General features: G+C 42.9%; 1 protein-coding gene across 8 annotated transcripts in view; it reads right to left on the bottom strand.

The window, feature by feature from the left end:
* ELMO1 (engulfment and cell motility 1) overlaps positions 1 to 22,774 on the bottom strand; it is a 581,070-nt gene that overhangs the window by 381,964 nt on the left and 176,332 nt on the right. For 7 of the 8 annotated variants that reach the window (XM_021079237.1, XM_021079238.1, XM_021079236.1 and 4 more), the window contains one exon: positions 1,320 to 1,370. In XM_021079237.1, coding sequence (XP_020934896.1) covers positions 1,320 to 1,370 — 51 coding nt within the window. Of the gene's footprint in view, positions 1 to 1,319; positions 1,371 to 20,915; positions 20,938 to 22,774 lie in introns of those variants that run through there. The other variant, XM_021079243.1, reaches the window with a different exon arrangement.

Below are 22,774 nucleotides of genomic sequence, written 5' to 3'. Positions count from 1 at the left end.
TTAAGTGGAAAGAAGGCAGCGAAAGACAGTTCAGCCAACTCCAGTGGGCTTGTCACTGTGTTTAGGCTCGAGATGTTACTGGGTAAAAGGTTTAGGAGTTTTTTGTTTGATGTTTTTGTTTTGTTCTGTCTCTTTAGGGCTGCACTGGGGTGTATGGAGGTTCCCAGGCTAGGGGTTGAATTGCAGCTGTAGCCACCGGCCTACATCACAGCCACAGCAACACCAGATACGAGCGGTGTCTTCGACCTACCCCACAGCTCACGGCAACACCAGATCTTTAGCCCCCTGAGTGAGGCCAGGAATCAAACCTGCGTCCTCATGGATACTAGTCAGATTCATTTCCGCTGGGCCACAATGGGAACTCCTAGGAGTTTTCAAACCTCTCTAATATAATTTTCAACAAAAAGAATTTGTGGTAGTTACAGTACCCACAATTTAACTTTAGCCAGATGCTTTCCCCAATTTTTAAATTTATTTTTAGCCTACCACATGGCTTCAGTGGAAACTGAAAATGAGAGCTAGACACAGTTTTCATCACATATGCAGAGTGGAAATAGTAACACTTGGTGTATTTTGTGCCGACGATTTTTTTAGGAAAGTGATAAAATGCACTGTGAAATAACATAGTTTAAGTATGCTAATGTTACAACCCAAAGTATGTATAAGCAAGCAAGCAAGATCAAGATAAGCAACACAGTCTCAGCTACAGTAATCTAAATACACTGTAGCATGTTATTTAGCAGCTTTTATGCAGAAGACTTTAAAGTGTTTTTTTCTAGAATCAGCTGTCAGGGAAACAGCATAAGTGGCAAACCCTTCTTAAACTATACTTTTGTGAATTGTCATAATGACTGACCCAAACTAGAAAATGCTTAAAAGTTCTTGCTCTTTCAACACACACAGACACACACCCACACCCACATAGACACACTCTCTGACTTTAAAAGGGAAGTAACAGTCTTGGGTTTTGTTTGCTTTGTTTGTTGTCTGAATTTGTTTTGATGGCCTTCAGTCCATCTGTGGGCAAGCAGGTAAAACCCATCAGCGCAGCTGAGTGATCCCGTCTGCAATATGAGAATTGTCGAAATGACCACAAAACTCAGACTTTAGAGCCGACTTACTTGCACATAACCTGGAACAAAAATTTCCTTTTCTGTAAAGCTAAATAGAAGGAGGGGCATTTCTGCCCATTCAGAATAGGAGGACATGCCAAAGTCTTTTGTTTCACACCAAAGTCACCCCTTAAAATTAATATCCCATAATCACACATAACGAACTGGAGATCAAAGACTACTGGAAAACTATAAAGATCAACTTACTGGAGATGTGGTTAATCGAAGGATAGTGCCATTTTTTATTTCATTGCGATTCTGAAAAAGAAAAAAAAACTTTGTAAATCTTCAAGTGGAGGCTTGATAAAAAAAGAGAACAAAGGCAAATATAACCTAACAGACTCTATATAATAACTAATGTATGATTCAATTTATACTCACTTCTACAAAGAACTTTAAACCAAGTCCCAAAGATATTAACTTTATGTCAAGTCATGGACAGCATTCAGCACAGAGGCAGTGAACATACACCCAGAGAATAGGAATATGGGGCCCAAGAATAACCAAAAAAAAATTTTTTTGTTAAGTCATTAAGGATTAAGCTCAGCGGGGTACAGATCCAGTGTTTGCCACTGCTGTGCACAGGTTCAATCCCTGGCCCAGGAACATGACCCAGCAATAGCACTCCTACATACATACTAGAGAACCCAAACTACACATCCACAGAAAAATTTGCACATGAATGTTCATAGGAACTTTATTCATAATAACCAAAAAGTGTAAGCAACCCGAATGTCCATCAGAGGATGACTGGATAAACAAATGTGGTAAATCCATTCAGTGGAATATTATTAGGCCATAAAAAGAAATGAAGTATTAATGCATGCTAACACATGGATGACTCTTAAAAACATTACACTAAGTGAAAGACTCTAGACACATATTTTATGATTCCATTTATCAGAAGAGGCAAATCCAAAGAGACAGGAAGAAATTAGTGGTTTCCTTGGGCTGGGGGAGGAGGATTTGCAAATGAGTGCTAATGGGTGCAGGGTTTCTTTTGGGGGTGATGAAAATGTTCTAAATTTGATTGTGGTCAAGATTTCAGAAGTCTGTGAATACAGTTAAATCCAATGAATTGAACACTTTGACAGGTGATTTTATATTTTTTGGAATGTGAATTATATCTCAATGAAGCTGTTATTTTTTAAGAGGTTATAAAGAAACTCGATTTCTTCACACTCGCTGGTTCCCACTGCATGCTGCCTTGAAGTTAAGAACAAACAGCATAAATGAGCGGATCCCAAATTGGTCCATCTTTCCTTGCCAAGTATATTTGAGGTGAATGTTTTGAAGCTTTCCCTTAGCATCTTTGGCACTGAAGGGAGCATTTCACGGGCAGTTTTATTTTCTGCCACCAGAGTACGCACCATACTCAGCTTTGGAATTGACCTTCTGAGAGTCACACCACTGCAACCCCCATCCTGAAGCACCCAGGCCAGGAGGTTAATACAGGGCCTGTGGGTCATTCTCCTGCACTGTTTCGGACAAGCCACCAGCTAGTATTGCTCAGGATGTAGCAGACACACAGAAGTGGTAGGACATTTCCTAGATGAAAAGCCCACAACACACAGAACACTCACTTTCTCTCTCTCAGCCAGTTCTGATTATTTCTTAGAAAATGAATTTTCTAAAGGAGTTATCTGAAAGCAAACAGGCTTCGGGCCAATACTTTCTTCCCAAGCAACCGAATCTGAATGCTTTACACTGAGTCCAGGTAGGCCTGAAAGCCCCACACTGCTGGATCCAAACCTTCCTTGGGCAACTTCAGCTCAATCTAGAGCATCCCCAGCCAGACACCCAGGGCCACCTCTTGAGACAACAAGGTCCTCATTATCAGATGTGTGCAGGCAAGGGCTGAATGACCGCCTGGCAGGCAGGCTCAGGTATGAGGTGGTGAAATGAATTTCAGTCTTTTAAAAAATTTCCTTTCAATTCTCAAATTCTATGATTCTATGAGAACTAGAGAGGAAGACCACAAATACTAGTTATAGAAGATTAAGGCAGCTGAATACATAGCCTACCTCTTTCCTGATCAGCTTCTAAATGAAGGGAAAAATGAGAGAGTCAGAAGATGAAAGACTGAAACATCTCCTTTACTGTGATTATGGAGAACAAGGCTCAGAGAAAGAACCAGCAGACAACTAACTGAACCCTTAGATTTAGCACCTGTGGAGGTAAGACCAAAGGCAGGTTCCCTCCCAAGAGGAAAGGGGGCCCTGGTTTATTCTTGCCAAATTACAAACCAAGTAGTAAATGAGGGTATGAAGAGGCCAGAAGGGTTTAGCAATCGTCTCATGGAAAATAGGAGTGGGGATGAAGTGTTCCTAATAAAAGCAATTAACTAGCATTTATTGAAAGGCACTGGGGTGAGTTTCTGAGTTTTGGTGGAATGTTTATTTAACCACCATAATAATTTTATGTTTCATTTTAAAGCTAAGAAACCATTGCAGAACTATTCACGATAGCCAAGACATGGAAACAACCAAAATATCCATCGACAGATGAATGGATTAAGAAGATGCGGTATAGATTCACAATGGAATACTACTCAGCCATAAAAAATAATACCATTTGCAGTAACATGGATGGAACTAGAGACTCTCATACTGAGTAAAGTAAGCCAGAAAGAGAAAGACAAATACCATATGATATCACTTATATCTGGAGTCTAATATACAGCACAAATGAACCTTTCCACAGAAAAGAAAATCATGGACTTGGAGAACAGACTTGTGGTTGTCAAGGGGGAGGGGGAGGGAGTGGGGTGGATTGGGAGCTTGGGGTTAATAGATGCAAACTATTGCCTTTGGAATGGATTAGCAATGAGATCCTGCTGTGTAGCACTGGGAACTATGTCTAGTCACTTATGATGGAGCATGATAATGTTCAAAAATAGAATGCGTACATGTATGCGTAACTGGGTCACCATGCTGTACAGTAGAAAAAAAATTGTATTGGGGAAGTAACAATTAAAAAATAAAATAAAAGACAAATACCATATGATATCACTTATATCTGGAATCTAATATATTGCACAAATGAACCTATCTACAGCAAAGAATCAAACTCATGGACTTGGAGAACAGACTTGTGGCTGCCAAGGGGGCGGGGGAGGGAGTGGGATGGACTGGGAGTTTGGGGTTAATAGATGCAAACTATTGCATTTGGAGTGGATAAGCAATGAGATCCTGCTGTGTAGGACAGGGAACTACATCTAGTCACTTGGGATGGAACATGATGGAAGATAATGTGAAAAAAAAGAATATATGTGTGTGTGTGTGTGTGTGTGTGTGTGTGTGTCTGGGTCACTTCACTGTACAGCAGACATCAACAGAACATTGTAAATCAATTATAATAGAAAAAATAAAAATCTTTAAAAAAAGAAAAGATAAGAAACCATAGCTGCCAAGAAGATAAGTTATTTGCCCAACATCATGGAGGGGGAAGGGGGGATTCAAACCTGTCCTGCTGAGGAGCAGAGGAGCTAACACCAGAAGCTGTGTGCTCTCTGGAAAAGATAAGAAGATCTAGACCTTGCATTTGTCTTTAGAGAGGTGAGCTCATCACCTGGTCAACAGACATGAGAGCAAAGACTTAAGAGTAGTATTAACAAAAGCTCTGCATATTCCCAGGCACTCCCCAGGGCGTCCACAGGGTGGGAGCAGGGCTGGGGCAGCCTCAAGCCCTTGACCTCCAGGCCCCCTTCTTGTCTCCTGCAATGCTGACTCCTGACTTTCTGGGATCCAAGTATGAGTTCTTTGCAGGAAGGGACTCAAGGATTGTTTGTTTAAACCAAAAGCAACATTAAAACCAGTGACAGGCAAGGCTGAGTTTAACTTTCCCCCACCTCGTACCAGCCGTATGTGCTCAGTGCAAGCTACTTAACCACTCTGATCTAAGTTTACTCTTCCCTAAAATGGGAAGCACAAGTCATTGCCTAGAGGATGTAGTAAGCAAGAGAGGTGACAGATGAGCTGTGTCTGGCCCAGAATCGGTTCAAAAATGAGAGCAATCAGGACTGTTACACCAAGAGCAGCGTGCATCCCTTTTGTCTGTGCCTTCTCAGTTGGCAGCTCATTTGCCTTCTGTCTCTTGCTCTTCCCTAAAAAAAATTTTTTAATCAGTGCTTTATATTCGGGACTAAAAAAGATAAGTAGAAGAGCCACTGATATGTGCATTAAAATCTTCAAGGTCCTGACAGAAAGGTAGATCAAAATCAAACACAGACATCTGCTTCAGAGATTATTCTATCAGGAAAATCACAGCGACCCCACCTCTTGTATTAGGGGCTGATGGAATCCTTTGCTCTCTGAGGATGCCTAACTTGGGATGTAAACAAAGGAAAAGGCTTGGCCTGGCTCTAATTTCACAAATTCCATCCAGACAGTGTAGAGCATCCCTTAAGAGGTGGGTTTCCAGGTAGGACAGTCTCAACTGGACCCACATTTCACTTGTTACCTAGGGAATCTGGTACAAGTGACAGCAGTCCTTTTTGCACCAGCTTGTTCCTGTGTAAAATAGGGCTGGTGCCTGTCTCCTAAGGCTGCTCGGAGGATTAAATGAAACAATCCATTTAAAGAGCTTAGAACAGTGAATGGCACATGGCAAACACTCATCCAAAAAAGTTAGCTCTTTATTCATAACTGATAATATCCAAAAGGCACGTTGATGCATATGCTTAGTTGTATTTAGCTCATCTCTATATGTAATCCGATCCGTAAAAATAATAGTATGATCTATGTTATCCTAAGTCTAAGACCCTAAAGGCAGCAGCACGCATACAGCAGAATAAAAAACATTAGCAACCGTATGCCTCTTCTATCAGCAGATCAGAGTGGCTGAGGAGGAGGCCTGGCACACAGCATGCTCCACATCAAAGGCTGGGAACCCTGCACTCACCCTTTTTTCATACTCGGGCCTCTAGGTCTGTTTCAGAGGGGTCTTCTTTGATGCAATCCTCCAAGCGTTCAATAAGGGCGGTGTGTGTGTGTGTGTGTGTGTGTGTGTGTATGATTTTACTTACTTATCCTGCCTACTGGCTATCTCCCCTCTACCCGTGAACATACACTACCTGCCACGGCACTGGCAGGCACTGTTCTCCCTTCCTGCAGTGAGCAATAGACTGGCCAGCTTTGTCTCATCAACAGGTTGTCAGGTTGTGCCGGTGACCTTTGGGAAGCAGCTTTCAACAGGACCAACCCAGCAGCATTCACCTGCGTCCAGGGTCACCTTTACCCAGCCCGCTAAGAAACACTACTAGCTGACATCTAAACTGACATATAAAAGCATGTGGGGAAGGAAAGAAAAAAAAATGGGCAAACTCCCTCCCTCCAAATAGAGAGGGGATTCTGTAAAAACGAAGACTGTATCCATCAGCTCACCGTGCTAGGAAATTGCTCCGTGCCCCTTTCTGGGAAGTCAGTCTTTAATCCCCATACCTTTACGTGGCTTCAGAATCACCACGGGCATCAAAATGCAGGTTTCCAGGACTCCCACCCCTCTGGAGCCACTCACTCAGGGGTCTGGGATGCTGCACATCACTAGGCTCCCAAGTAATTCGGAGGCACAATAAAGTTTGGCATCTCTGCAGTCTGATGCGTAAGACCACAGAGCACACGGGGCGTAAGTATTCTGAATTTCAAGGTAATAAAGTGAAGCAAACAAGACTCATGCCAGCTCCCCAAAATGGAAGAGGAGAAAGCAGCAGAAAGAACAGTTCTGCAGGAAAATGTCCAAACAGCACACAATGTTCAGGAAAATGACAAGGGGCCCAGTGACAGCCCGCGAAAGCCCCGCTGTCGCATTTACTCACACCCAGCAGTGGCAGACTGTACTAGCCCCTGACATTCACAGGCGTCTCCATAGGACGTCTTTGTGTTCCCCCACAGAGCCAGCTCCGTGACTCGGCCTCTGTGCGGATGGGATAATAAGATCCTGCAGAAAAATGTCACTGTTGTCATAGTTTTTCCCTCTGAAATTGGTTTTTCTCAGTATGCCAACTTTCTATCTGGCCGGACAAATTAAGAATTATTCCCTGGTCAAAAATTCCAAATTCTACCCCTCTTCCTGTTATTGAGCAAGGAAAGCAGGAGGTCAGGGGTGGGGTGGGGGCGGAATTACGACCCCCCCCCCCGCCCCCCCAGGTCCAGGCGGCTCCAGGGTCTTTTCTTGGCTCTGTCTCTCTTCCTCCTCATTCTGTCTTTGTCCATCTCCCTCTCCCGATGTGACGAGGTCCTTCCTTTGGACGTATGACTAGGAAATAACACAGTTCTTCAGACTCATTACTCGATTATCACAAAGACTGATTTTGCGTGCAAACCTGATCCTTTCTGTCCTTTGTATGTTCATTTTTGTGATCTTCGAATTTTGGGGCTGAAGGAAATAACGAAGGACAGCGTATGACATGCTGGTTGCTAGGTTACAGAGCGATGCCTCTACACGGAGGACTACGGGTCTACCATTTGAGGAGGAGGACAGAAATACTCGAAAATAAATCCCAACCCCCTATAAGCCAGGGAAAAAAGAGGTGAGGGTGGGGGAAAAGGATAGGAAAGAAGGGGTGGCAAAACCTCCTAAATGCCCATTCCCCATAACTAACACTCCAGCCTTTTCAGGTCCTGAGCATCAGCCACCACGGTCCTCCCTCCCCTCCCCGCCCAACCCCAGGGGACTTTAGCAGTTTATCACCACCCGTGGATTGAAGCATCTGAATTTGACTTCTTTTCCACCCCCCTTTTTTTCTCATGTTCCTAACTAGATGCTAGTCCCAGGTATGGTTTTTCTTTAATCATTTCCTTCTCACTGCACCCAGGGACCCTTCACACGGTTCCCAAACCCAAAAGGCAGACAAGCCAGGTGTTGAGTAAGATAGCGTCCACTGCCCTTTTGTGCTGTATAAACACAGACCATGATGAAGGAAGGCCTGGGAGGCTTTGTTCTCTTTCTACCTGTCACGAGACCTGGGTGAGGGGAGTGGCAGGAGGCAGAGAGACAGCCCCACTGGAGCCCAAGGAGTCTCTGGGACCTGGTGAGCCCCAGGGGAAGAACGGGAGGAGAAGGCCTGTCTCCCTTGGCATTTTACTCCACTGCTTGTAGAAGAGGAGATAAAGAACAATGTTTTACTGGAGAAGAACCTGCTTATCTTAAAGGAACAGGCCCTCTTAGATGTTCTCTGCTGCTAAAAAGAGGCGCCCCTTTAGAAAGGTGGGGAAGCTGCTAGTTCCCTAGCCAATTTCACATGGCAGGAGTGAGAACACATCTGCCTTTACCCGGTGACCGGATCCCAGGCCCAAAAGCTCAGGGCAGAACCTGTCCATGTCTACATCCATGTCCCTCTAACACCTTGGACAAGAACCATCGGAGTGCGGTCTGTTAAGAAATGATGGAAGGTCGTTATTTAGATGGTGAATCTTGAACGCAGCTTTGAAGTCAGAGTAGCCAGTCCCCTTCGGCACAGAGGTGAGGAGGATAATTTTGACAACACGGACAGGAGAATAAGCACCAGCAAGGTACACTGTGAGCTTCAAAGAGTGAGGATATGTATTCAAAAACTCTCTTTCCACTTCAGGGCTGGACTGGGGGAATAATAAGGGAGTGAGGATGATGGACCAGCAGGGGTCTGGGGGCCTGGAGCCAAGTGCACTGGGCTGGAAGGAAGGAAGCCCAGGCTGAGCCTGCACGAACTGACTTCCCATGTGACCTTGGGCAGGTCCGTTGGCTTCAGTCTCCTCATCAACGGAATGGAAGCAAGGGGCCCAAGCCCAAGGTCAATTCTCTTCACTTCTCTTTTATTCGCAATGCAGTAAAGAGGGGACATTTAAGGCTTTTGAGCAAGTTGGCCGATATGATGAAGGGGGTGTGTGAGAGAAACGAATCTATCAGGAGCAGTGAATCAGACTGGAAAGGGAGGAAATCAAGGAGACCGGGCAAGGTGGTGGAGGGACCCAGCAGTACCCTGCCACCTTGCAGGGCTTGGCACGTCCTAAGTTAGACCCCAGGCTCCAACCACGCAACCACTGGCTCTGAGCATCTCTCGTCTCCAATTTAACAATCTAATAGATGAGCCCAAGAACCAAAAAGCTAGGAAGCAATAAGTTCTATGACAAAAATATGTGCCTTCCTCCCATTCATAAGTTGAAGGGCAGTAAATAGACACCCATTTTTCATGGGTGATTTTGTAACGTTTAACAAAAGCCTTAAAAATCAAAATCAAATTCTATGTATTTTTCCTTTGGAAACATCAGCGATGCAGCCATTTACATAGGATGTCTATGGCAGCATTGCTTATAACAGAGAAACAAAACTAAAAGCAAGCCCAAGTGGTCCAGCTGTTCATTTATTGCCTCTCAACCCTGAATCCAACATTCTTGGCTGGACGTTGTATCCTGGAGTTGGCCCTTGCAGGCATTTTTCCTCTGCCATCTGGAAGAATGTTAAAGAGCATACTGGAATAATCCTGCCTGAGCCTAGAAAGGCAGTTCGGTTTCGATCCGCTCTTATATGATTGTTATTATTAAATGTAGAAACCCTCGGGCCTCATCCACCCTAGGGTCTCTTCCACCCTCAGGCCCTTCTACGCAGCTCTGCTTACTCCACCATCAGAAGCCACTTCTAAGTAGCTCTGCTTACTCCACCTGCCAGCAACAGACACACTCCCGTCCTTCAGCACAGGCCTGCCTCCTTCATCACTGCAGGGTGTGCCTGGGGGAGCCGTGCCCTCTTTGAAGAAACCTGGGGAAGGGGCAGTTCCCTCTCTTGGTCTTTAGTGCTTAAACTGTTCTCTCCTCTCCATGCTAGAGGCCACAGCTACTTTGCTGCAACCAGAGTCCTTTTTTTTTTAACCCCTGTGCCTATAGTTAACATTTACCAATTTTTAAGTTTTCCCTTTTCAAATAATGGCATGGTTTCTATGTTCTGACTAAACCCTGACAGATTTACCACGTCTTCCAAATGTTACTTAATGTGAAGGAAAATTTAAATAAATATAGTAAAGCTGGCCAATGATACATAATACAGCCATTGGAGTGTGCTGGTATGAAAGAATATTGCATATGAGAACATGTCACATGGTACTGTGAAGTGTGAAAGGAAACTTAAAACGGAGTTGGTATTTGGAGTTCCTGCTGTGGCACAGTGGGTTAAGACTCTGACTGTAGTGGATCAGTTGCTGCGGAGGTGTGGGTTCGAAACGAGTTAAAACGATCTGGCATTGCTGCAGCTGCAACATAGGATTCACTCCTTGGCCCAGGAACTACCATTTGCAGTGGCTATGGCCATTAAAAAAAACAACAAAAAAAAGCTACTGGAGTCCATATTGCTAAAAGAGCTTTTTTAAATGGAGCTGAGGGCCTTTAAGAAAATGTGACCTATGCACATCTCAGCCTGGATGAATCTGACCTCTTAACTTGATGAAGACATCCAGAACACTTGCCAGAAATTCAAAATACTTATCAGACGCTTACCGTTGTGACAGTCTATATACGTATTGGACTCCTAACATAAAACAACCTGTGATTCCTTAAGGACCAAATATTCTTTTTTTCTTTTTTGCTTTTTAGGGCCGCACCTGGGGCATATGGAAGTTCCCAGGCTAGAGGTCAAATCAGAGCTATAGCTACTGGCCTGCCCCACAGCTCACGGCAATGCCGGATCCTTAATCCACTGAGCAAGGCCAGGAATTGAACCCACGTCCTCATGGATACTAGTCAGATTTGTTTCCACTGCACCACAACAGGAACCCCCAGGACCAAATATTTTCTTGTTCACATCAGAGTCCATCAGAATTTTCATTAGGAAACTTTTAACAACCTCATGGCTTTTGGTCTTTACAAGCCCCTGACTCTTTCTCTTCCTTGGAACACTCTTTCATGGTCACCTCAATCTGTGCCTCCCAAAGTGCAATTCTTAAGACCCCAAATAGGCTCCTTTCTTACTTGCAGCCTCCTGCATTATTTTTTTAGTTGGCAAGTGAAAAATGAAGGCTGCAAAGTAGTACTGCAGTATGAGTCCAAATTGACGTAAGGAATACAATGTGTGCGTATATACACTGGTAAAATGCTGGTGCCCAGGCAGAAAATCAGGTGAACAATGCTTCTCACTTGTAAAATATAAAAAAAGGAAAGAAAGAAGGAAACATGCCTGATATTGTATTTGCCCAATACGGTTAATGAAGATTGGCTTTATATCTAAGGGAGAGAGCAACCTCCCTGGTTTGGGACAGAAGGACCTGCACAAGCTGGGGTGAGCCATGTTAAACCAGCTTTCTCCTGCAATCCCATTTTTCTATCCATCTGAGATAAAGATTTGATTGCAGGCCCCTCTGCTCTCAATTTTAACCTACCAATCACATGACGTGTGCAAATGTTTAAACCTGTGTTGCCATGGGAAAATCAGAGCCTGTGGTCTCAGAAATCCACAAAGGGCTGCAGAGGAGAGCTGCACTTACAGGAAAGAAGCTCACGCTTGCAAAATATATATACATATATTTTAAAGGGCCATTCCAGTGGCATTGGCAGGGACCACTGAGGCTGCTGCTACACAACTGAAAAAACAATACCGACTGTGTGGCCTCTTCTAGGCAAAGCCATTACCATCAGAGGACTATGGAGTGAGAACTGGACATAAACCTTTACCGTGGAGTAGCTATGGAACAAAGTGGGATGGGAGCACCAGAGAAGGAAGAGTGACTGAGCTTTCCAGCTGGCTTCAAAGAGATAGTGTGGTGTCACGTGGTGGCATCCCAAATACTACCTGCTAGGGAGTGAGCCTCCCAGATACCAGTATCAGATGGGCCTGATTCAAACCTTGGCATCGCAACTAACAGCTCTGTCACCTGGGCATCTGGCACAGCTCCTGGCACATAGCAGGTGCTCAGTGACTAATCGGTAAATTAATACATGGGTGTGACAACAGCTCTGGCCTCCCTTGCTGCTACATGAAGACCCTCAGCCCTAGACCGTATGGGGTTGTCATGGGGATAGAATGAGACAGTGCTTATAAAGGTTTTTCCTGGCACCCCACAAGGACTCAATACATCATTCATAAAGAAGAGGCAGCCTAGGTACTGGGTACCGAAAAGAGGGAAAATTTGCCACATCAAGAAAGGGAAAGAGAAGCTCAGGCAGAGGAAACACAGGCCAGGCCATTTTGTTCCCCTGCCTAAGACATTGCAGGGGAAGGATTCTTTTTCCTTTCTTTCTGCCCCCTGGTCATGGATGTTCTGGCAGTTTGGTGAAGCGTCTTCTCTGAATATTGTTTTTAAATGCATGTTTTTTTTTCTTTTTATGGCTGCAACTGTGGCATATGGACATACCCAGGCTAGGGGTTGAATTGGAGCTGCAGCTGATGGCTCACACCACAGCCACAGCAATGCCAGATTCGAGCGAGCTGCATCTGCAACCTATGCCACAGCTTGCAGCAACACCAGGTCCCTAACCCCCTGAATGAGGCCAGGGATCTAACCACATCCTCACTCACCGACACCATGTCGGGTTCTTAACCCACCAAGCCACAACAGGAACTCCAATGCATAATGTTTTTAAATGCATAAAGTAAAATACATAAGCTCACAAATCAACAGTTATCCAATTCTTAAAATTGCACTATAGTGGGAGTTCCCGTTGTGGCTCAGTGGTTAACGAATCCGACTAGGAACCATAAGGTTTCAGGTTTAATCCCTGGCCTTGCTCAGTGCGTTAAGGATCTGGCATTGCCAGGAGCCATGGTGTAGGTTGCAGATGCAGCTCGGATCTGGCGTTGCTGTGGCTCTGGTGTAGGCCAGTGGCTACAGCTCCGATTCGACCCCTGGAGCGGCCCAAGAAATGGAAAAAAAAAAAAAAAATCATACTATAGTAATATATGTGCTGCTTTATCAGTGTAGATATCAGCAAACTTTTTCCAGAAAGGGTCAGATAGTAAGTATTCTAGGCTTTATGGGGCAATAAAGTTTCTTTTGTAACTATGATACATAAATGAATAGGCTTGGCTGTATTGTATTCCAATAAATTCTATTTACAAAACCAGGTGGCAGCCTGGATTTGGTCCACAGGCTCTTGTTCACTGGCACCTTTATCGATGCATGAAATAACAAGATACACTATAAGCTCTAATAACTACCGTAATTTCTAATTAGGGTAACAATCACAAATGACATTTTGAGATCACAGCAATAATAGTAATAAATGGAAATATCTGTAATTTCTACCTGTAACATCAGCACAGATACTGTTTATATTCCTGTGGCTTGTTGCCTATATTCATAATTGAAATAATGCAAAATTTTGATTTTCATATAGCTGTAGCTTTCTTCTTCTTCTTTTTTTTTTTTTTTTTTTTTGTCTTCTTGCCATTTCTTGGGCCACTCCCACGGCATATGGAGGTTCCCAGGCTAGGGGTCAAATCAGAGCTGTAGCCGCCAGCCTAGGCCAGAGCCACAGCAACGCGGGATTCGAGCCGCATCTGCAACCTACACCACAGCTCACGGCAACGCCGGATTGTTAACCCACTGAGCAAGGGCAGGGACCGAACCCGCAACCTCATGGTTCCTAGTTGGATTCATTAACCACTGCGCCACGACGGTAACTCCTGTAGCTTTCTTCTATACAAGTTCATGGACAGTGAGTTAAAACAGTGGCTTTCCAGAGTTCCCACTGTGGCACCGTGGGTTAAGAATCTGACTGCAGCGGCTCAGGTCAATGCAGAAGCGTGGGTTTGATCCCCAACACAGTGGGTTAAAGGATTTGGTGTTGCCCTGGCTGCGGCTCAGATTTGATCCCTGGCCTGGGAAACATCCATGTGCCACAGGTACAGCCATTAAATATATATACATATATTTTTAAAAAAATGGCTTTCCATTGTACTAGAAGAAAATCCAAATTCCTACCATGGTTTAAAAGACTCCCAACATGGCCCAGCCAACCTCTACAATCATATCTGATACTCCCCACTCCCCAGATCACTATCCTGTTTCCTTTTGTTCCTTATCACACCAAGCTCGTCATGCTTCAGGGCTTTAGAACTGGCTGTGCCTTTTCCTGCAATGCTATGATCTGCCTCCTTGTTATTCTCAAGTTTTGCCACAAATGTCACCCCTTTAGAGAAACATTCCCTGATGCCTTACAGCAATCTTGGCCACAGATCCAGGGCCTTGCAGAGAGTTGCAAGTTGCCCCAGGGCTGGTACAGCCCCAAAGTGAAGACCTGGAACCCAGGCGTTTGGGTGGCGCAAACCCCGACAGTGGAATGACAGCCCAAAAGAGGGTAAGTATGTTTCCTGGGGCTCAAATAATTGGAAGACGAAGGGTCTTAAGCCACGCCACCCAATTCTGGAAACCATGTCTCCCCTCCTGTGGCCTCATTTATATCTGGTTACCTGGAAACTTAAACCAAGGCAAGTCATATTTCCGACCCATTCTTGAACCTAAATTACTTGGCTAGCCTAGCAGAGTAAGCTGGATGGCAAAACCTCCCACACTCTGCCCACATATCTTTATCATGTCACCCCATTTATTTCCTTCAGAGCACTTATTCCAACCTAAAAATAAATAAATTCATTCCTAAAATTTTATTTTTAAAAAATTTTCTGTCCGGCTCCACCCACACCCATGAGAACATAGGCATGAGAGGAGTGGGCATCTTCCGGTTTTGTCATCACCTGTGCCTACAGCAGTGCTTGGTATGTAAAACGTGCTCAATACCACATATTTTGAATACATGGAATAGATATTTTAATCATAGTAGGTCCTAAAGCAATAGCCAGGATGTATCTGCAAACTAAAGCTAACTGGCCACTTATGTCTTCAAAGAGAGAAATACAGTCCCTTTCTCTCTCCCACAATGCAGATAAATCCCAGACCATCGTTCCTGTCCTTCGCTATTCTGCAACCTCAGTCAACCGGTGGCTCCTTACTTACTGTTCATCTAAGCCATAGCATCAGGCTGCCTAACACAAAAACAGGGTTACAAAAAGCCCCAGACTTCTACAGCTGAGCTCTGAGGCTCACAAGACCACCCAGAACCAGTCCCAGAAATGCTCCTATTTCAGCCCTAAGAGGAAGGCCCAGTTATGAGCACAGGCTAGACAGAGGCCTGAGAAAAGCAGAATCTGGCCTCAGTGCTGGAAGTGAAAGTACCTGGCAGTTCACTCTAGAGAAAGAATGGCCTTTAGCTTGAATCCCACTAGAGCTTCCTTCCTTCCCTCTCATCTTTTCTTCCTCCTTGCACCAGGAGCAAAATTAGTGTTTAAGCAGAATTTTTCTATAGGAGTGAGTATGGATGATAAATGAAAGAGGAGGGAGTTAAACAGTCAAAACTTTGAAAGAATAACCATAAAACTCCTAGAAGAAAACATAGGCGGTAAGCTCCTTAACATGGGTTTCAGACTTTTTAGATTTGACATTACAAGCAAAGGCAACAAAATTAAAAAATAAACAAGTGGGACTACATCAAGTCAAAAAGCTTCTGCACAGCAAAGGAAATCATCAATAAAGTGAAAAGGCAACATACTGAATAGAAGAAAATGATTTATAAATGACTTACAAATCATGTATCTGATAAGGGGTTAATATCCAAAATACATGAAGAACTCATATAACTCAATAGCCAAAACACAAACAATCTGATGGGGAAAAAAAAAAAAATGGACAGAAGAACTGAATAGACATTTTTTCCAAAGAAAACTGGCCAAGAGGTACATGAAAAGATGCTCAATATCCTTAATTACCAGGCATCTGCAAATCAAACCACAATGAGATATCACTTCACAACGGTTTTCACCATTATCAAAAAGATAAAAAATAGCAAATGTTGGCAGGGCTGTGGAGAAAAGGGAACCCTTGGCACACTGTTGCAGTGGTGCAGCTGCTGTGAAAAATAGTATGAAGGTTCCTCAAAAAATTAAAATAGAACTACCATGTGATCTCGCAATTCCACTTCTGGGTGTTTATCTGAAAAAAACACAATGCCTAACTTCAAAAGATAAGTGCGCCCATGTTTACTGCAGCGTTATTTGTAATAGCCCAGACATAGAAATATCCTAAGTGTCCACTGATGAATGGAAACTGGGATATTACATATACGATGAAATATTATTCAGCCATGAGAAAAGGGAAATTCTGCCATTTGCAACAACATGGATGAATCTTAAGGACATTATGCTAAACGACATAAGTCAGACAGGCATTCCTGAGGTGGCACAATGGAAACGAATCCAACTGGGAACCATGAGGTTGCAGGTTCAATCCCTGGCCCCACTCAGTGGGTTATGGATCTGGCACTGCCGTGAGCTGTAGGTCACAGATGTGGCTCAGATTCCATGTTGCTGTGGCTGTGGTGTAGGCTGGAAGCTGTAGCTCTGATTCGACCCCTAGTTTGGGAACCTCCATATGCCACAAGTGCAGCCCTTAAAAGAAAAGAAAGTCAGACAGAGAAAGATAAATACCATATATCTCACTCGTGTGTGAACTCTTAATAAAAAAGCAAACAATCCAGAAACAGAGACAGATTGGTGGTTGCCAGAGGTGGGGAGTATGGGGTGGGCAAAATGGGTGAGGGGTGTCAAAGGTACACATTTCCAGTTGGAAAATAAATAAGTTATGGGAAAGTCATGGACAGATGGTGACTACAGTTAATAATACTGTATTGCAAATATGAAAGTTGCTAAGAAAAAGGGGTAACTGGGTGGTAAGGGATGTTACCTAGACTTACTGCGGTGATGGTTTCACACCACATACAAATGTTCGATCATTATGTTGTACACCTGAAATTAACATAATGTTAGGTCTGAGTTCTTGCTGTGGTGCAGCAGGATCAGGAGCTTCTCTGCAGCGCTAGGACATAGGTTCCATCCCTGGCCTGGCACAATGGGTTAAAGGATCTGGCATCACCGTAGCTGAGACATAGGTTGCCACTGCAGCTCAGATCTGATCCCTGGCCCAGGAACTCCATATGCCGTGGGGCGGCCACATACACAAAAAAACATAAATATAAATGTAAACATAAATATATATAACAAATACTGTGGTGAAACGATCACCAGAGTAAGTCTTGGTAACATCCCTTACCCTTTTTTTGCAGCAACTTTCCTATGTGCAATACAGCATTATTAACTACAGTCACCATGCCGTCATGACCTTCCCATGACACGTCCATATTATATACACACATATACAATACATAGAATGTTATGTCAGCTAAACCTCAATTTTAAAAACCTTAAACATACTAAAAAGCTCATCTACATCTTCGCTTTTCTCCTCCTTTTTCACCAATACACCCACCCTGCCCTTGGACATCCAGGCCTCGCCTCCTGAAGCTGGCTGTCCTTTGGGAAGGACTAAACCTCAAGTGCGCGAAGAACGGGTGAAGTAGCGAGCAAGAGCAAGAATACACTAAGTCATCGAGGACAGGTGTTTCCCTCAAGAGTTGATCCAGGAGATCCCGTCGTGGCTCAGTGGTTAACGAATCTGACTAGGAACCATGAAGTTGCGAGTTCCATCCCTGGTCTTGCTCAGTGGGTTAACGATCCGGCTTTGCCGTGAGCTGTGGGGTAGGTGAAAGCCTATGTGGCCTGGGTCCCGCGTTGCTGTGGCTCTGGCGTAGGCCGGCGGCTGCAGCTCCAATTCAACCCCTAGCCTGGGAACCTCCATGTGCCAAGGGAGCAGCCCAGGAAATGGCAAAAAAGACAAAAAAAAAAAAAGTTGATCTGAAGTTACTGCCAGAGAAACTCTTTTTTATAGACTTATTCCCTGCCATAAATATGTCTATCCAGATGAATTAACTAATCGGAATAAAGGGACAGCTACCTGGTGAAATAATTGCCTTTATACTTTATAATTTAGACTCTATAATGAGATTTTGGTTTTTTTACCGTAAAAAGACACTGCAAAACAAGCTTGATATACATCAAAGAAACATCAGCTGATTTAAAAGCAAGAGTGTTCAGCAATAGGTAAAGATTTAGATAAAACTGAGTTTAAATCCAGGCTGTACAATTAGTCATATACAATCACCAAGTTACTGAATCTCTCTGATACTTAATTGGTTAATAATATAAAAAACAAGAAATACACTGATAAATATATCTCAGTATATTTGCAGAAATTAAGCTCAACAGAAAGGCTTGTACACAGCAAACACTCAATAAATCATACATAAATAGCCATAAAGAGTGGAAGTGCTTAAAAAACAGATAATTTATGATAGATACAAAATTATGAGGTGCCTAGGCCTATATTTTACTCAATGTATGTAAGAATTTTGAGGGAATAATTATCAAACTGTTGAAGAATATTAAGAGACATTCTTTTTTTTTTTTTTTTTTTTTTGTCTTTTGTCTTTTGTTGTTGTTGCTGTTGTTGTTGTTGCTATTTCTTGGGCCGCTCCCACGGCATATGGAGGTTCCCAGGCTAAGGGTCGAATCGGAGCTGTAGCCACCGGCCTACGCCAGAGCCACAGCAACGCGGGATCCGAGCCGCGTCTGCAACCTACACCACAGCTCACGGCAACGCCGGATCGTTAACCCACTGAGCAAGGGCAGGGACCGAACCCGCAACCTCATGGTTCCTAGTCGGATTCGTTAACCACTGCGCCACGACGGGAACTCCTAAGAGACATTCTAATAAACAGAAAAATATATTGTTTTGTGGATAAGACAAACAATATGCTAATGAAAATAATCCCCGCAATTAATCCCTAAGTTAATTCCTTTTTGATCAAAATGTTTATAGGATTTGACAAGCTGATGCTAAAATTCATAGGGCAGATTAAAAGGCAGCTTATACTATGAACAGTGATTTGTGTGTGTATGTGTGTGTGTGTGTGTGTGTGTGATTTTGGGGCCGCACCTGCAGCATATGGAAGTTTCCAGGCTAGGTGTCAAATTAGAGGTGTAGCTGCCACCTTGCACCACAGTCTCAGCAATGCCAGATCCAAGCTGCATCTGTGACCTACACCACAGCCTCAGCAATGCCAGATCCCACAGCCTCAGCAATGCCAGATCCGAGCTGCATCTGTGACCTACACCACAGCTCATGGCAACAGCAAATCCTTAACCCACTGAGCAGGGCCAGGGATCAAACCCTGGATACTAGTCAGGTTCATTACCACTGAGCCACAATGGGAACTCCCTGCAGGTTGATTTTGATGAAGGAAAAGAAGACAGATTCATCCCACGAGACATCAGGTCTTGTTTCTTGTTACTGAGTTGTAAGTGTTCAAAGCTGTATGGTAAGGAACAAAACAGAACGCCAAAGACATGCCCACACTAAAGGCAGCTTGACTTTCTACAGAAGTGATAATGTGGACCGTGGCGCTAGGAAGATGGGCAATGAATTACTCAATAAAAGGTGTTAGGAGAAAAAATACAAAATTGGATCCCTACCAATATACACATACCCACACACAAACACACACTTTCAAAATGGGTTAATGATCTAGATGAAAAATAAGCCTTTTTTAACTTTTGAAGGAAAACACAAGAGAATAGCTTTATAATGCATCATAAAGAAAGTGCTTTTAAAACAAAACATAAAAAGCCCAAGCAAGGAAGGGAGAAAATGATCAATCTAATCATATTAAAATGGTTTTATTAGCTTCGGTTTGACAACAGATACCACTGAAAAGTGAAACAATTACAAACCAGTGCACTAGATGGGGCTATGTAAAAAAAGACTCCTGGAGTTCCCTGGTGGTGCAGGGGTGAAGGATCTGTTGTTAACTGCTATGGCAGAGGTTCTATCCCTGGCCCTGGAATTTCCATATGTGGGAATAATGAGGATTTTTATTATGCTGCATTCCTTAAACGCAGTCAAAAAATAAAAAAAAAAATTTAAAAATGTAAAAAAATCATGTCCATATCCTATAAAGAACTCCTAAAAATCAATGAGAATAAAACACCCCCTTCCCACTACTGGACATAGACTGTACAGGCAGTTTATAGAAGGGAAATCTGAAGACATATGAAACAGGAAATAGGCTGGGCCTCACAATTAGGGAAATAAATATTAAAGCCACATAAAGTGCCCCCCGCAATCCAGTCGACTAACAGCAGCAGAGCTGTGACGACAAACACCGGGTAAAATTAAGAGAAGAGGAACCCTACTTTGTGGGTGGGACTAGGCTAGCAGAACCACTCTGGAAAGCAGTTTGGCAACTCCTAGTAGAGTTAAAAATTCAACTCAACAGTTTCTCCATTCTAATCTAGAGAAACTTTCCAATGGGGTCACATGAATAAATGAACAAAGATATTCATGACAGCACTATTCATGATACAAAAACTGGGGAAAAAACAGCTTATCAGCAAAGAAAAATGGATAAATCGACTGTGTTTTATTCATGTCATGGGACATAATTTATCTCAAAAATGTAACTTTGAGTGAAAAAATTAAATTGCCAAAGGTTACCTTCAGTATGATACCCATAATTTAAATTTTCAAATGCAAAACAATTCCTTGTATTATTCATGAATACATACATATGTAGAAAAATCTATAAAACATTCATGAAAATAATATACATCCATTTCAGGCTAGTATTTACCTCTGGGGAGGGAGGAATCGGAGGAGAGACAGGAAAAAGGATAGAGTAACGGCTGTATCTGGACTTGCACTTTTTTGAAAAAGATAATCTGAAGCAATAGGCAAAATGTTAACATCTGTGAACATCGAGATGATTGGGTATATGGGTATCAATTATATCATTTTCTGTACTTTTTTTGACATGTTTGAAATATTACTTGATTTTAAGGTTTTAAATTACTATTCAAATGATGCCCGCTTTAAAAAACAATCGCTAGTGCCAAACTCACCTGTCTGAATCAAAAGCAGTGGTTGGATTTTTTACATCTATGCATTACTCTGTAATGAGGGAACAATTAAAGATAAACATATATTTTAAAACAATGTGCTGACTATAAATTAGCCTTGCACAATCCTGCTCTTCTTTTCCCTGCCAACAGTTACATTCTTAAAACAACCCAAATGCAGTCTTTTTTAAAAGGGCCTATTAGTCAAGCCAGTGTTTTTCAAATAATGGAATCTTTTTGTTCTAGAAAGGGGGAAAAAAACCCTCTCAGATGATGCCTTAGAATCTAAAATAGACAAAGAGGTATTGTATTAATATTAACGTGTTTTATGAGCTTAGGTTCGTAAATGTATATTTTATTAAGGTAATCAGTGGGAACAATGAGGCTTCTTATTAACATAAAAATTCATTATCTGGCATTATGGATGATCATGATAATAATACAACAAGCTTTCACATTCAATTCGATTCACTTTTGTGTTTCGTTATTTCACTAAATGCAGAGAAAACCTGGATGCAGTCACACGATGTGCTAGTTTTTGATTGCTACATAACAAATTACCACCACCTTAGAAGCTCAAACAAATGTATGATGTCACAGTTTCTATGGGTCAGGAGAGTGGCAACCCCTAAGGGGTTGTCCAGGGCTGAAATTAAAGTGTCTGTTGACTGCATCCTTATTTGGCACTCAGAGGCCACTTCCAGTTTCATTCCAGTTGTTGCCAAATTTGTTTCCTGCAGCTTGTGTGACTAAGATCCCACTTCCCCCCACTTCCTTGCAGCTGTTGACCAGGGACCACTCTCAGGTGAGAGAGGTCACTCTCAGATCATTGCCCTGTAGCCTTCTCCACAACCTAGCCAAGAGGAGAGCATCTCTTCAATGCTTCACCTTCTTTAAAGGTCCCATATAATTAAGTTAGGTCTCCAAGGATAACCTCCTTTCAATTAACCTCAGATCAACCCAAAGTCAAGTGATTAAGGACCTTAACTGCATCTGCAAGTCCCTTTGACATACAGCGTGATGTAATGTAATCACGGGAGTGACATCCCATCCCCTTCACAGGTCCAAACCACACTCAAGAGGGGGGAATTCTATGGGACATGCAAAGGAGGGGGAGGGAATCTTGTGGGCCATCTTGGAGTTCTGACTTCAATCTCAGATACATAGTTGTCAATGGTAACCCTTTAAGATCTTACCTTGAAATCTCAGGACTTTCTCCAGATGCTTGGAAAGGGAACAGTAGGGCACTTTTAAGTCTATATAACTAACATCTAGTCTCAACTCTCTTTCCTCAAAATAAATATTGGAAGGTTGGCAAACAACACCCCTAACCACAAAAAGGAATAAAATTAGGTCTTCCCATTATTAGAAACCTGACATGCGCTCAAACCAAGAAGCCAAAACTGTCCTTGATGGAATATGAACCAGGGACTCAGGTGCTGCAGCAGTCAACTTGCTTAGATAATGTTATTTGGGTGGGCGGATTCATGCCTGATTTAAAATAAAACAGTACCATCTTCCCAGTCGATGACACGGTTATAAGAAGTGCAAACATATGCATAGGCATGGAAGAAATGAAATGCTTCATATTGAGGCGTAGGTAAGTTAATGATAATGAAGCTATTATTACACTTTATGTTCACTTTTATTCGTATGGAAATAGTTCCAAATAATAATTTAAAAGGCCAGATAAATCAAATACTTCTGCAATTCCTGAACCATTTCTAAAACCTCCTGAAATGGAACCTTCTTCACAATAATATAGAAGATCTCGGTTTCAGTTCCAAAGATGACACTCAGAGTTGTGTGGCCTAAAACTCCAAACCCCCTCCTCAAGACCCCTGTGAGCCCTAAATGCCTAA

This window comes from Sus scrofa, chromosome 18, assembly GCF_000003025.6.
Source record: "Sus scrofa isolate TJ Tabasco breed Duroc chromosome 18, Sscrofa11.1, whole genome shotgun sequence".
Taxonomy (NCBI): domain Eukaryota; kingdom Metazoa; phylum Chordata; class Mammalia; order Artiodactyla; family Suidae; genus Sus; species Sus scrofa.
The sequence above is the reverse complement of the archived record's forward strand: the minus strand, read 5'-3'. Positions and strand labels throughout refer to the sequence as shown.